General features: G+C 48.0%; 1 protein-coding gene across 1 annotated transcript; it reads right to left on the minus strand.

Moving 5' to 3' along the window:
• Positions 1-2,404: 2,404 nt before the first annotated feature.
• On the minus strand, positions 2,405-13,595 carry LOC142588184 (uncharacterized). Its single transcript, XM_075699700.1, has 4 exons — positions 13,515-13,595; positions 9,410-9,597; positions 4,752-4,832; positions 2,405-4,210 (listed from the first exon to the last, which is right to left on the minus strand). The coding sequence occupies exons 2-4, from the start codon at positions 9,566-9,568 to the stop codon at positions 4,130-4,132; spliced, it is 321 nt and encodes a 106-aa protein (XP_075555815.1). The 5' UTR covers positions 9,569-9,597; positions 13,515-13,595; the 3' UTR covers positions 2,405-4,129.
• Positions 13,596-14,146: the final 551 nt, after the last annotated feature.

Below are 14,146 nucleotides of genomic sequence, written 5' to 3' on the forward strand. Positions count from 1 at the left end.
ATGTATGAATTTTCAGATTGACGTACATCTGTGAAGGACTCTTTTTTTTTTTTCATTTTTTTATCGGGGAGATGTTCGCTCTACATTTCCCTGCACTTCTTGTCGCATGCAAGGTAGCTCAGTTTACATCAAAACACAATAACTTTAAGCAAAAAAAGAAAAATATGCCAGTACTGAAACTGCAGCAGACAGCTCAAAGGGCCATTTCTCATGACATCATTGGTGACACTGCAGCAACAGGTGTGCCAGTAGTAACATCTAGAGACAAAAAAATAAACGTTCTTGCATACTGTTGGCAGATTCATGAAATGAAAAAAAAATACTGTTTTATAAAGGTTCCATTTCTGTGATAACCTTTGCGGAAGCACTGACGCTAAACACAGTTGCTTTAGGGCAGTAAGATTCCACACTTTATTTTAAATATGGCTTCACAAGACGCTGGTACTAGTGTTGCTGCCTCCTCATGACAGGGCAAGCACAGGGGCAGGATTAGGAGTGCGCCAGTCAGTCGTCAAAAAAAAAAAGAAAAGAAGAAGAAAGCGACCTATAACAGTGGTGCCGAAATTTCAAACGCCATGCAGTATGTTGTCAGATATTTCAAATGGGGTCCGGGCACGCATTGTCGCAAACATGGCAGCCATGAACGAAGTTGCCACCGTTCAGGTTGCCACCTTCGTTGGCGAGGCCGAGATTTTCGCCTACTCGGGGCCAAACTGCACCTTTGTTGCCGGCGAAGCAGTTTCTGGTCAGGCCTCGCAGCGTTAATGGCCGTGACGAAAATGAGATGCCCCTGAAAACTGACTGTTATTGTTCGTACGAGTACAGTGTGCTGGAATACTGATATCCTAATACACTGTACTATAGTATACTAGGATATTAATATTCTAGTACAGTACCAGTACATTGGCGATCGGAAAAACCAACTCCGTCCAGTGCTGCGAGGGTGACGGCCACTCAGTAGACAGCTTTAGGTTAGGGGACGCAAGCGGCTTGTGTACGCAAAAACTTGGGGCGACGGAACTGCGCTTGCGCAGACCCAGACGTAGGGGTCTATACATGCACACTACCATGGCCCCTAGTTCTTGCATACGCAAGCCGCTTGCGTCCCCTAATCTGAAACTCTCTAAAGTCGCACTGCGCATTTTGGGGAAGGGAGGACGGCTCTTCGATGGAGTTTCCGTTTAGTCGCAGAGTCGCAGTGCAGAGGGCAATCAGTGGTGGACAATAGAGGGGCGCTTCCATCTGGTTCTCAGTTCTGGGTTGCGCTTATCAGGGCTCATATCTTGTCCCCAAACAGTCATCTCATCTGTCTTGCTTGCGCTTCACTTCTTTAACACTTTGCTGCCTGTATCTCTTAGGTCGCGTATGATATGTGCGTTTCAGCGTGGCATAGCGCTCCCAAGTCTCGAAAGGAAATCACTGGGCGCGCAGCGCTAACTGAAGGAAGAGAGCGCAAGGAATAGATGAAGATTATCGTTTGCGGAGAAGATAAGCCCTTAAAGTTGCAAGTTTTTACGATATAGTTTATATTACCTTGCATTGCGTGGCATTAGGGAGATAGCAGCAGTATAAGCGCGGCCCTCACATCGAGCCGCGAAATCGGTAGCAGTAATGCCCCTCCATTCACGTGCCAAACCTGGTGGTCACAAAAGGGGACACGGATGGGTTTTAAGTAGCAGCATAGACGGTATAACCTTTAGTGAGTGCCGAAACGTTGCAATGTCCTTCTCCCACGTGGCCACCCGTGACGAAAGCTCACAAGTTTGGGGGGAAGCTGCTCCTCCCAGCCAGCAGAGTGTGGCACTCACCCCTCCCACCTTTGCGATCGGCCCACTTTTCCCCAGTCCTATCGTCGTGGCAGCTAGGGCTTCGAGACGCTATGAGACATTGTACCGCCTCTGTGGTTGGCCGGTGATGTAAGGGAAAAGGTTGTTAGGTACGATAAATCAGTCGTCATGCCATCGACATTGTCGTCGTCGTGCCTTTGTCACAATTTGCTTGCCTTACACCAAGGAGGCCATATACGAACATCGTTGCCTCACACCATATTGTAAGAATCACTTTGCTGAAACCCGTAATGATGCTATATAGGATAGCCAGCTACCTGCAATATAGCTCGCGTAACATTGATCCTCGCACTGCATGGGAGCTGCATCTTTTTTTTTCCTATTTTAGTCTGGTTTACATTGCCTGCCAGTGCCGACTGACTGCCAAATCCCTTTCCGAGGTTTGGTGATCGTTCGGGTTCTTGCCAAGTAGGCTGAACAGGGATTCAGTGCAAGCTGATGTCCAAAAAATTAATAGATGAATAAATAAGTAAAATAAAAAAATGTGTTTAGTGGTATGTAAGCCAGGGTCCCCAGGCACACCGGCCTATAGTGCTGTAACCATAGTAGTCCTCGTATGCTCTATTTTCTTTGTGGCTTATGTTGAGCTGTTTCTATAGCGACACATGAATGGAACAAATACAGAGATAAAAACAAACTGCATATATAGCCTAGTTTGAGCGTTGCAGGTTTTATTTTCTTCATTTGTAGAAGGCTCTTCAGGTACACCTCGTTGTGTGCATGTATTTCGTTGTGCATGTATACAAATGAACATATGGATTCGAAGAAGTAAGAGTCGGACTTGCACATGCTGGGATTGGAGCAAAAAAAAAAAAAAAAAGAATGGTGCAGACGCACGCATCGCAGTGCGATTTTCTGTTGCAATGTAGACCACATAACGAGCTCGGAAGGTTGCGCTACCCTCTCTTGTTTTTCAACTGGGAGAAATCTGTTGCCAAGGACGACCAAAGGCGAGTCCTTTAATGTCCGTTTAAAGTCCATGCATAATTCTCATCTTTACCACTCTTTGCTCGTGGCAGCAATAGCGCTTTGAGACGATTGAAATGTGCATTGACGCTTAGAAACGCATGAACTCTTCTAAAAGCGCTGTATACTAAAATAATTTCGCCTCGTGTAACGCTGTTACAAAAAAAATCACAGGGTGACATTAGTGTTCCTGTATACTACATTAGTTCTGCAGGAACACTTCTAAAAGCGCTATATACTAAAATAATTTTGGCTTGTGTAACGCTGTTATAGAGAATCACAGGGCGACATTAGTGTCCCTGTACACTGCATTAGTTCGTATGCCTTCTTCTTCAAAGCAATGTCAAGCTTTAAACTTTACTTTCTCAATTTCCGTCAAGACAGTGGCTCAACTGAAAAGTTCTAAGCTACCTGTTTACATCAAAACCATCACGTTTGTCTTACCTGTACGTACTTCGATCGTATATTATCTTGCTTTTTATTTCTTTTCCCACCCTCCTCATCCTCCTTTCTGTAGGTGCCTACATGCATATACGCTGGTAGAACTACCCGCATTTCAATAGAGAGCTGATTTTCTCTCTCTCTCTCCCAACTTCTTGTGTGTGGCAAAACTTGTTGAAAACAAAAGAAACGACCACATTGCGTGGCAGCTTAGCACTTTGAGACCATTAAAACGGTCATTTGCGCCAGTAAAACGATAAATAACGACACATTTAGCATGAGTGTGGCACAAAACAATGCTTCTTACACAGATTCCAACAGTGCGTCGGATTGGGGCGATATTTTTTTTTGTTTCTGCTCAGCGGCATTTTTTGATAACAAACATCAACGAAAACAACATTTTCCTTTTCATTTTTCCCCGACCTGGGTTGCCACGCGGCATGATGTCGTTATAATACTGTTTCATGCAGACACTGCACCATCGACTTATGAAACTTGTGACTTATATGATAGTACAAAGGGCTCTTACCAAAAGGGTATGTGTGGAAAGCCTGAAAGGGTGTTGTGGTGTTTTTAATTCCATGCATTCTTCTCCGAGTGTCGTGTGACAAGCAACAATGTGAAGGATGCCATGTATGATAGAAGGTGAGCGTAACCGCGTTCATGTGTGCACAACTTGGAGAACTTGCGCTGCTTCCAGTGTCATACTGCGGGCCTGCAGACACAAGAAGCGCGTCTCATCCAGCGTGAATCGCGCGAGCAAAGAATTGCCACTCCTCTGGACTCGTCTCGATGCGACGTCAGCAGCATGCCCTGCTTGGGAACTTGCACCTGGCAGGGAACCCAGCGTGGTGCTTGTAGTGCCATGACTACTGCTAGGCGTCGTTTGACGTCACCACCACAGGCAGCGCCTTGTCGGAGAACATCTTTGAGTTTCGGACCCGCTCTTCTAACACCTGCAAGTGGCAATGAAAATCGGTCCATTTACCACCTTCTTGCATACGTGAGTGACTTCATGGTCTAGTTTCTGCCTGTGAATTGTTCTTCCCTTTAGGCCTCCCAAGTATCTAAGCATCATTGTCTTAAGTTGAAGCATGAAATTCTGAAACGAGTTCTTCGTTTCGTTTAGTAATGAAAATAGACATGTTCAATAAAATTGGCAGCTTAGGGGGCTGCTGATTTAATTTTTTTTTTTTTCGAAAGTGGAAGTTGGATCGCCCAAGGAGATATGACCAATGGCAGACTGTTGGTAAATTGATTGGTAAATTGACAATGATAGTGTATTTATTCTGCCACCGTTCAAGGGTAATGCTCCCACCAGAAGGCTTTGGTTAGAGTCTCAGAAAAAATCTCAATGGCTAGTGCCGCTAGTTTGATTCCAATGCATGGTTTTGAGCCAGCTATGTCTTTCACTCGTGGCGACTCAGCTTGAAGCCAAAGAAGACAACAGGCCTTCCTTTACGTACAACTGAAGGAAACTGTCACCGTGGTGCTTACCTCCTGACGCCTCTGCTCGGCCTTGGCCTGCTTCTGACGCAGCGCCTCGGCGGTCACCGTGGGACAGTCGGCAGGTCGCCTCTGCGAAGCATGCATCCGTCACCGGCAGCAATGTGGGCTACACAACAGGCAATTTTTCACGAGTACATTTATAGTGAAAAAAATATTAGTGTTGCTAACGTCAAATGTGACATTGTGATGACTGTTTCGCGTCAGTGACATTTCGTGTGCACTGGTGCAATTTTCTGCTATTTCGAGAGCAATTACGTGTACACCCAGGTGCATTATCGGCATCGCCGTGATGTTCCGCATAAAGTCCAAGTGCGATAACATCGTGGCCCGCTCGCCGTATGCTGTAAGTGCGAGGCTGAGCCAAGGATGGTGGCTGGATCTCTCGCGCGCGAGGTAGGAACGCGGGGACGGGTGCGTTCTACTCCGGCGGCGGCGGCGCATGGCGCAGCTGAGCGCGGGCGCCATCTTGAAAGCGACATGCGATGGGTCGAGTCTATGCGTGCCGAGGGCTGATAGCTTCGTGTGCACTGTGTTCTCGCCGCTTAGTTCGCGTTGAAGCAAGAGGCAGTACGAAGGTCAATTCCCTCGCTGCTGCTGCCGCTCTTTCTCACGCCGAAGTTTTGATAGCGAGTGTCCGCTGTCGTCGAGTGAGATGTGTTCATGTTTGCCTATGTGCGCGTGACACCATGCTTGTTAATTTAGTTAGCAAAGGAATGTTTACGATTAAGTTTATACGCCTGATAAAGCTACAATCCTTACTTTGTATAGCTTTCTAATAATTCGCTATCGCAATCAGTGCTTCGCCTACCGGGCGAAACTGCGACTTAATTAATGCACTAGCATGGTTTGGGTACTTCACGCACTTTACGGGGGCTGTCTGTGTATCTATGTCCCTAGCCGTTTTCCCGATTACCTGGGCCTTTGGGGATGTGCCGCTTTTCAGTGAACCTCTTTCACACCAACGCTTCAGCGAGCTGCACCATGAATGCTCGAGGTGTGTGCCGCTCTTCAAAGAACCTAGCTCTCGCCAACTAAATTGAGTCACTGACTTGTTTCGACGGTGGCAACATACGTTGTGCCGCTATATTGATACCATGCTAAACGCATTGCCGTCGACAGGATTTTGTGTTCAATTTAATGCCGCGGTGACTTTTTTTTTCTCACATTAGTGAGTATTCATGACTTATATGCGCCATCACATCGACGTTTCACCATGAGTAGCCCCCTAATCACAGGTGACGCGCTGACCATACATTACGCGTGATAGCTATATTTTACAACTTTATGTCATGATGTGGATTTTAGTGGAAGGATTTGATTATATATATATATATATATATACACACACACACGTGTTAATGCTTCTTACTCTTCTTCTTTAGCTTTGATTTTGGAATAGCGGACTCTTCAGTAGCCAAAGAGAGATGAAGAGGAAAGGCAGGGATGTTAAGCAGTAGCCAAACTTGCCATCGAAGTTAGTGGGCAATATTAGCACAATTAATTGTTCAAGTGGTGCTTGGATTCAGTACGCGCCTTATAGGACTGGCGCGAAGGAACAAGGGGCGGGAAAGGCGGGGCGAACGTTGCATTTCAATTGAAATTTTTACTGCGCAGAAAAAAGTGAACTGTACGGAGAGACATACAAAACCGCGCGGGCAAGTTTTCCGGGCAATTCTGTAGGGAAATGTTTGAAGATTTGCACAGGGGAAGGAACGTTAGTTGTATCAGCGCACGTTCAGTAGTATCGTCCAGGAAGGAGCACGGTTATTTCGAGAGATTTGCGTGACGGCTGCGTCTGTGCGCCGCGGTGACGTTCGTCGACTGAACTTTATTTTGCGCTCGCCACGTGCGAAATTCTGTGCTGTTTTGCATATCTGCGTGGAGATCGCATTCGCGCTGTAAACATTTTAGTTGAGGTGTAGCGTTCATCCTGCCTTTTCTCCATCATCTCGTGCACATTCACACTGGTTCTAATTAGGCGCACACTGGAATAATTGAAACACGACACCCGGTTGGCTCGAGTGTTTCGTTTTCCGCCATACTCAGTTCCCGGTCAGCGGTCTTGACTCGCCCGACACGCCGCAAAGTACCACGGTGAACTGAGCAACGGTACCAAATACAACGGTATAATGGTTATACTGTCACGTTTCAGACCATCTTGTGCGCATAAAGCCGTTACGAGAGTATAAGCGTACGCAAGCGCCACAGCGGTGCTTGCTTCGGAGCTTATAAAACGCTTCAAGAAGAGGGTCCGGTGACGTAATCCCTTGTCGCGCCTGTCTCGGTCAGGGCGGGCTGTTCCGCAGCAGAAGGGGAGCAATCTCCCTGTATACTTCCAAAGGATTGATATCCCCGCACAGTGCCAAGAGGGGCAAAACATTCCAGCGCAAAATCAGAGCACTATAAATATGCTACCTCTCATACGACACAGAATGCGTGGAAGAGAAACGGGGAAGAAGTCCTCTGGCTACAAAACGTTCTGGCGCTGTGCGCGATGGAACCCAGCAGCTTGCAACACAGTCCCAGGCTCTCCTGCGGGACCCAGGCACTGGTTGTGTGTGTGCAAAAGAATAATGCCTCCGCCACGTCAACAAGCATATCAGTGCCAATTTCCAGTACCAGTAAATGCTCAGTGGAGCATCACCTGCCGCGGGCAGTGCAGAAATGAGCAGTGTATACCCTGTGGTGTATACAGAAAATCCTGGAATCACTGTACAGCAACAGCGAAGCGGTAGTTCACTGGAAAGGTAGGATGACACCGCGAGTAAAATATCCAAAGGGCGCTGCTCCGGGGATGCCCTCACCTCTGCTTTTCGTGCTCTGTCGCTGGCATAGAGGCGAAGTTGGCGGAAATAGACATGGGTTTTGACCTCGGCTACTGGGATCAATAAGCCGTCTGCCCACGTCTCCCACCTTCTGTGTCGGTGGCATCGTGCTCCTGGCCGACAAAGCGAAAACCTCCCAGCTGCTCATGGATATTGTTCAGAGGAAGCACGGGTCCTCGGCCTACATTTATGCTATGCTAAGTCGCCGTGCACTCTGGTGAACCAAGACGGATACGCTTAATGTACAGCGCCGAAGTTCACTCGCTCCGAGGCAACCATGGCTATATAGGTATCTGGTAGGGATGCTGCCTGCATCGCCGAACTGCAGGCGCTCAACAGTACACGAGGCCGAGTTGACCCTGAAGATATCTTCGTATACGATACATTTTAAAGCGCGCCTTTCTCGGCTCCAGGGAATTCCTCATGGACTTTCAACAGATTTGAGGTCAGCGTGGAAAGGGGGGAACTGTGGAAGACAGTTACGGCGGCAGCTTATGTTTGTGACGCCCATCAGCGTCTGTGACACGCCAATCACTAGAAGCCCGACAGAAGGAAGCCGGCAGTGCGGGACTGCAAGTTCATGGTGGGTATATATACGTATACCTAGAGAGGTGGTATATACGAGTACAAGGAGACGTCGACTGGCCCTCTTTCGAAGCGCTAAAAGCAGTCTCAAAGCTTGCGTAAGAACAAAGGCTGAGCAAGACATACAGGACGGACGCCGAACGTACGTATAAAGGTGTCCAAATATCTCCACCCGAAATGCACAAACATAAGATGGCATTGCGAACGAAGCATCTCGCTATATACACGGTGTGCCGCAAAGCCGCCTGACGAAACCACCGCGACGGTATAGGAAAAACAAAGTGCAGGTGTCGATCACATAAAAAGGGTCGAACAGAAAAAATTGGAAAGTGACAGCAGCCATGAAACCCGCTTCGAGTTTCTATAAGCGCAAGGTCAAGCAATAATTTGAAAGTGAACCGCTATACGAGAACTCGGAGGGAAGCAGCCTCCTATATGTGCAGCCAGACTTGGAATGCTGTTACATGTACCCCGATATGAGCAAAATACACGCCTATAGCATTGATATTCCGGCCCGCTCTGCAGCCAAGCTATCGGTAGTCCACCCCTCCCGGTGGCACGGCGTGGCCGGGCGGGACAGGTCTACACCCTTGCTGCCTTGCCTGATGCAGCGCTGGTTTTTCGGGAGCCGCGAGAGCAACGGCACTATAGGAGGCAGTAGAGAAATGCAAACGAAGATTCAAATACAGCACGGTTGAATTGGACCGAGCTCTCTGCATGGTCAGCTGCACCCATAATCTCCCCGAGTGATTTAGAAGCACAGCTACCTTGCAATATCCAGAATTTCATCTGTCGATCGCCTGTTACAAAGGGCAGGGCAACAATGCTATCATCACATCATCATGTTATTTGCCGTAAGTTAAAACACACACAAAAGGAAGACACATAAAGACAACACACAAAGTCTTCCTTTTGTGTGTTTTAACTTGCTGCAAATAACTTGTCTTTTAGCAAGCACCAACTAGGCCAACAAGCAGTTCTGTTATCACATCATCATCGCCCCCGGAGGTCACCAGGGAATGAAAGTGGGCGGGTATATACGTGAAGGGGGCCGTCAATGACGAGCCAGCGTTGAAAAGTTTATGTGTAGCGCCCGATTTATTAATCGGGGTTTTAATTAGCGCACCAGGCGAACTGCTTCGGGCGCAAAGGAAGACACTGCACTGGAATTGCGGTAGTGTTTTCACTGGACGACGCCTTTTTTTGTGCAAAGCAGAAGTGCGTTGTGCAGCTCACCTGAAAGCGCTCGGGTGGCGCTGCCGGCGGCGAGTCGCCCAGGGGAACGTCGAAGGCGACCGCACGGGGCTTCTCTGGGGGTGCGGGCTGCGCGGGCTGTGGCGGCTGTGCGGGCGGTGCCTCGGCTTTCGGCGCCGCCTTGGCCGCCCCGCAGCCCATGGTCGATGTCCGCGGGTGTGGTGGTGGAGCTGCACGGCCATGCGTCCGTCAGTCGTCGCGACGCGGCACGTTAATTGCGTAACCGCGTCGCTGGTTCCCATGGCAACGGGGGACTTCCCCCAACTTCGCGGCCACTTTGTTCCGAGAAATGCACGCAGCACGGCTCTCGAAATCAAACAGCGCGGGGACAAACAACGAGGCTCCGGTGCCTTTCTAGCGTGTGGCAGTACGCCGGCCATTTCGTAGTCTAGCTTTTTTTTTTCTTTTTACCGCCAGTTCTGAGAAGGTGTTTTCATCGACGCTCTTGTAAGGAAGGGGGGGAGGAGGGGGCAGCGGCGACCATGTGAATATGAACACGGTTTCTTTCACTCGCTCTCATGCCGGACAGCTGTTTGTCCGCAACCACAGTATGCATGGCCTGAACTATTCGGATCGACTCAGTACCTGTGCAATCTTGTATCCTTTCTTCAGGGTCTAATTAATTTACGATTTCATTGCAGCGTTCCCTCAAAGCTTTTCATTTCCGAAAATTAGGAAATAATTCTATCTGAGCATGCATATAGATATATACATGAAGAAAGTAGTTCTTCAAATTCGTGTTAAAGAAATTAAAAGAATTTCAGGCGCACGTATGAAGGCAAAGACATTTAATTTTGACGCTTCGGCGCTTCTTGATGAAGGCCGGACCCCGGCCGAAACATCGAAATTAGATGTTTAATTTTTTTTGCTTCTCTACGTGGCCTGCACTTCTCTGAAATATATATATATATATATATATATATATATATATATATATATATATATATATATATATATATATATATATATATATAGTGGAGTGTGTTGTTTGGCGACGGCAAGGTTCCACTAAATAGTTACGCATTCATTTCACGCTGCAGGCGAACATAATCGCTTTCACCCGCCGCGCCGATCGATCGACCTATAAACCAGCGTCTCGCCTCCTCGTCTGTTCCTTGTGTTACAGGTGGCAAAACTGTTGTTGCAATCAATGTGACAAGTATAAGAAAATGTACGCGGTGACGCATCATTGCGAGTGATTGATGTGTGATTGCTGATTGCAGTTAACTAATAACATACCACTCCAGTTTTGCCACGAAGTTGCAACACCTTCGAAAGCTATATGGAAAAAGCTCGCCAAACAAGGCAATCGTCCCCAGTCCGCTTCTCGGTGTATTTGGGCTTGTTCGGCTCATAAACGTTGCCTATGCGTCAGACTTCTTACACTTGCTTGCAATAAATAAATAAATAAATGTTCATCTACAACAACGTTTAAAATAGCAAGCTTATGCGTACCCCACTATGCGCGCCCCTGCGGTGTAAAACTTATTATACGCAGTTATTCGCGCTGTTTTATTGTATGTCCCATTGGTGCAGTAAAACCCCGTTATAACGAAGTTGAAGGGGAGCCAGAATGATTTCGTTATATCCAGTACTTCGTTATATCTATTGCTGCATCTACTGCAGTGTGAATCTCTATGGGAGATTTCAGGGCTGGCAAGTTGCAACGTACACGTGCAACGTCACGTGCTTTTTCGCGGTTATGCGCATGACCGTTATGTCACAATACTTTTCTAACAACTCTTAGTGCCACGCAAAAATCGCCGTCTTATTCGGCCTAATAGTAACGCTGTTATTAGCGTTATATACCTATTACTAGCCTTACGTAACGGCCGTCAAGAAAATAGGAAAACGAATGACTGCAGCCCACCCATTTCTGTGACGCTCGTAGCCAATAACATGCGTTGTCACACAAGTGTGCATATCTTTTTTTCCCCTTACGCCCCCCAAGACAACTGGGTATACGAGTCTTGACGGAGATCACGGCAACTTACTTGACCGTTGACGGCCAAGTAAGTATTCATGACTGCTCAAAGAAAACAAAAGCATCGAATTTAGGCCGGTGGAGTATTCGGCTTTTCAATTCCTTATGTCTGCACTTGTCTGGTCGATCTTCGGGAGAAAAAACGAAGACTAAGCTTTCCCGTTTCTCCTTCTTCTTTTTTTTTAATTGCGCGCCCCAACTGCGGAGCCCATGATGGATATTACTGTGACGCCACGAATTTCACGGTATTTCAGTAGATTTGGGACATCTTTCTTTCTTTTTTCTTTTTGCCCCAGGTAAGGTCTCCAATGCTGACAGTTTGGTCGTTTGCTTCCTTTAATCCTTTTGTGTGTCTTCGTGAGAATACTTGCATACGTTATAGTGCGCGTATGCCCTCAAACGTTTTTCAACGTTACACAGAAGCGATTACGTAATAAATTAATGCCGGATCCAAAGTCGAATGCATGCGGAACTCTGTGGATGTGGGGTATAGGGTGTCTACTCTTGCCGTCACCTTTAAGCTTCACACTAATTCCACCCAAATCCCACCACAGACGTTTCCGCCGATCAGCGTAGAGGGGCTTCCGACTTAAACCGCGTTTTACGTTCGCAGACGACTTAAACCACCACGAGTTGACGTGAAAATCGAGGATGTTGCATCAACATGCCAACCGATACGATGTTACACCTTCCTATAGATGTTTGGAGAAGTAAAAAAGCGGTTTTTATACAAGAAATGAGAGGTGGTTAGTTCCTCCACGTGCATGCATGGACGCGCTGCCTTCAGCATCTAGCTACACTCCAAACTAAATTACACCCTCAAGGTTGCATAAGGGTGTAAATGTGTCGATATGTCACGCCCTTATACCTAATTTACGGGTGTGAGAGTTGCAGGTATAGATCGATTTACACCCTTAATTGTGCACCCTTATAAGGATGCAAGTTAGCTTACAGTGTAGGGAGCCTTGGGCGTGCGTACGAGACTTCCTACATCTAGCCGCGGTGCTTAGAAAGAATGGTTATTCACATTCGGTAATACGAACCGACCGCTGTATTGTGTAAATGACCACTTAGCAGACATGTCCATTTCGGCTGTTGCTGAAGGACCGATTGACTGGGCTGGGGTACCAGCGAGAAAGAAACGGGCGCCCACAACTATAGTTTCCTTCGCGCTGGTTTAGCTCCAGCCACTCAGCGGTGGCCGAAATGGACAGTCCGCTATAGATGGACACTTACAGAATAACCACAGATGCGTGCAAGAAGATGACAGCGATGTAGGAGAGAGCGACGCGAAGACTCGGCCGTATAGGCGGCGGTCGGATCACCTCACCAGACGCACTCGGATTTGAAGGCAGGAGCGTTGAGCCTCTGTCGCAACCACCAAAACCAGATTCCATGAGTGGTTGAGGCAATGCCATCAGCCGTGAACTGCTGCAGTGACGACGCGGTTCGTTATTGTTATACATTTCTACTTTGACTTTTCACCTCATATTAAGGTTAACGTCAACTCATTTATCGTCCGTTGCTTTACAAGGATTGTGGACGCTCGATTTGGGGCATAGGCTGTAGTGCACTAGAACCTTATATTATAGTTCACGGTAACAATAGGCCAAAAGTTCTCTCCTTCCTGGTGTCTTCTATTAAGCGTCCAACGAGAAAAAGAGAATGTTTACACCGACGCGGATCTAATTGGCCAGGCGCATCTGACGCGAGACAAACAACTGGCTGCACGGTGTGGAACTAAAGCTATAGCGCGATACCGATGTAGAGTAGTAAACACGTACACTTTTTAACGCATGCAAGTAACCCAGTTTCGGAACGGCCTCTGGTAGCTTGTGCAGTGCCTTTTGGGAAGCGCATTTCTGAGAGTTAGATGCAGTGACAAGCGAATCGACAAAGAAGAAGCGCCCACGTACGTACACGACTGCAGCAGCAACAGGCTCCAAGCACTTGTTGCACACGTGCGGACTCTTCAGCGAAGTCGCAGCGAGCGTCGGACGATGTATGCACAGCCTCTCAATCTGTGCACACTTCCGCTCATATTCGCGCTGCGCGTTCGAGGAAAAATGAAACGCCAAAAACGAGCAATGTGTAGAAACGTACTGTTGCAAACGAAGCCAAGCAGTTACGTTCCCTCATGGCTTTCTTCGGCGACCCATGGCGTTCGCGCAGAGGTGTTTCCGGGCCCAGAGAGAGCTGTTCGTAGAATGTGTGTCGCGCCGTTGGACGATCGTGAAGAGGGCGCCCGTTTTTGCCAGTCGACAAGAGCGCACATGTCGATGCTGTTGCTAGGACGCGCGGGCGCGAAGCGAGTGTTTGCAAAAGTATGTCGGGAGGCCCGAAAAGACGCCCGGTCGATCCATCGGCGGCAGCAATCGAAGTGCTACAAGTCGATCTGCCTTCCCGTTCGCGCCACTTCCGCGAGAAATCGATGCGTTCGCGGTGTGTCGCACGCTCGTGCGCGGTGTACGAAGGAATGCCACGCCTCGCACTCGCGGTTTCTTCGACGTGGGTCCACGTACGGGTAAAGGAATGCGATCGACCCGGTACGCGCGATTCGGAGAGTCGCCTAGCTGCGAGCAAAGGCGGCAGGCGCTTAGAATCGTGCAACCGGAAGAACGCACATGGGGGAGATCAACCTGAATTCCAGGCTTGATGGTCCGGCTTAAGAGGGCGCTGACAGAAAATGTTTGTCCTGCTTTTATTACTGTATTGGATAGCCCTCGAGCCAGTAA

This window comes from Dermacentor variabilis, chromosome 7, assembly GCF_050947875.1.
Source record: "Dermacentor variabilis isolate Ectoservices chromosome 7, ASM5094787v1, whole genome shotgun sequence".
NCBI classification, from domain to species: Eukaryota; Metazoa; Arthropoda; class Arachnida; order Ixodida; family Ixodidae; genus Dermacentor; species Dermacentor variabilis.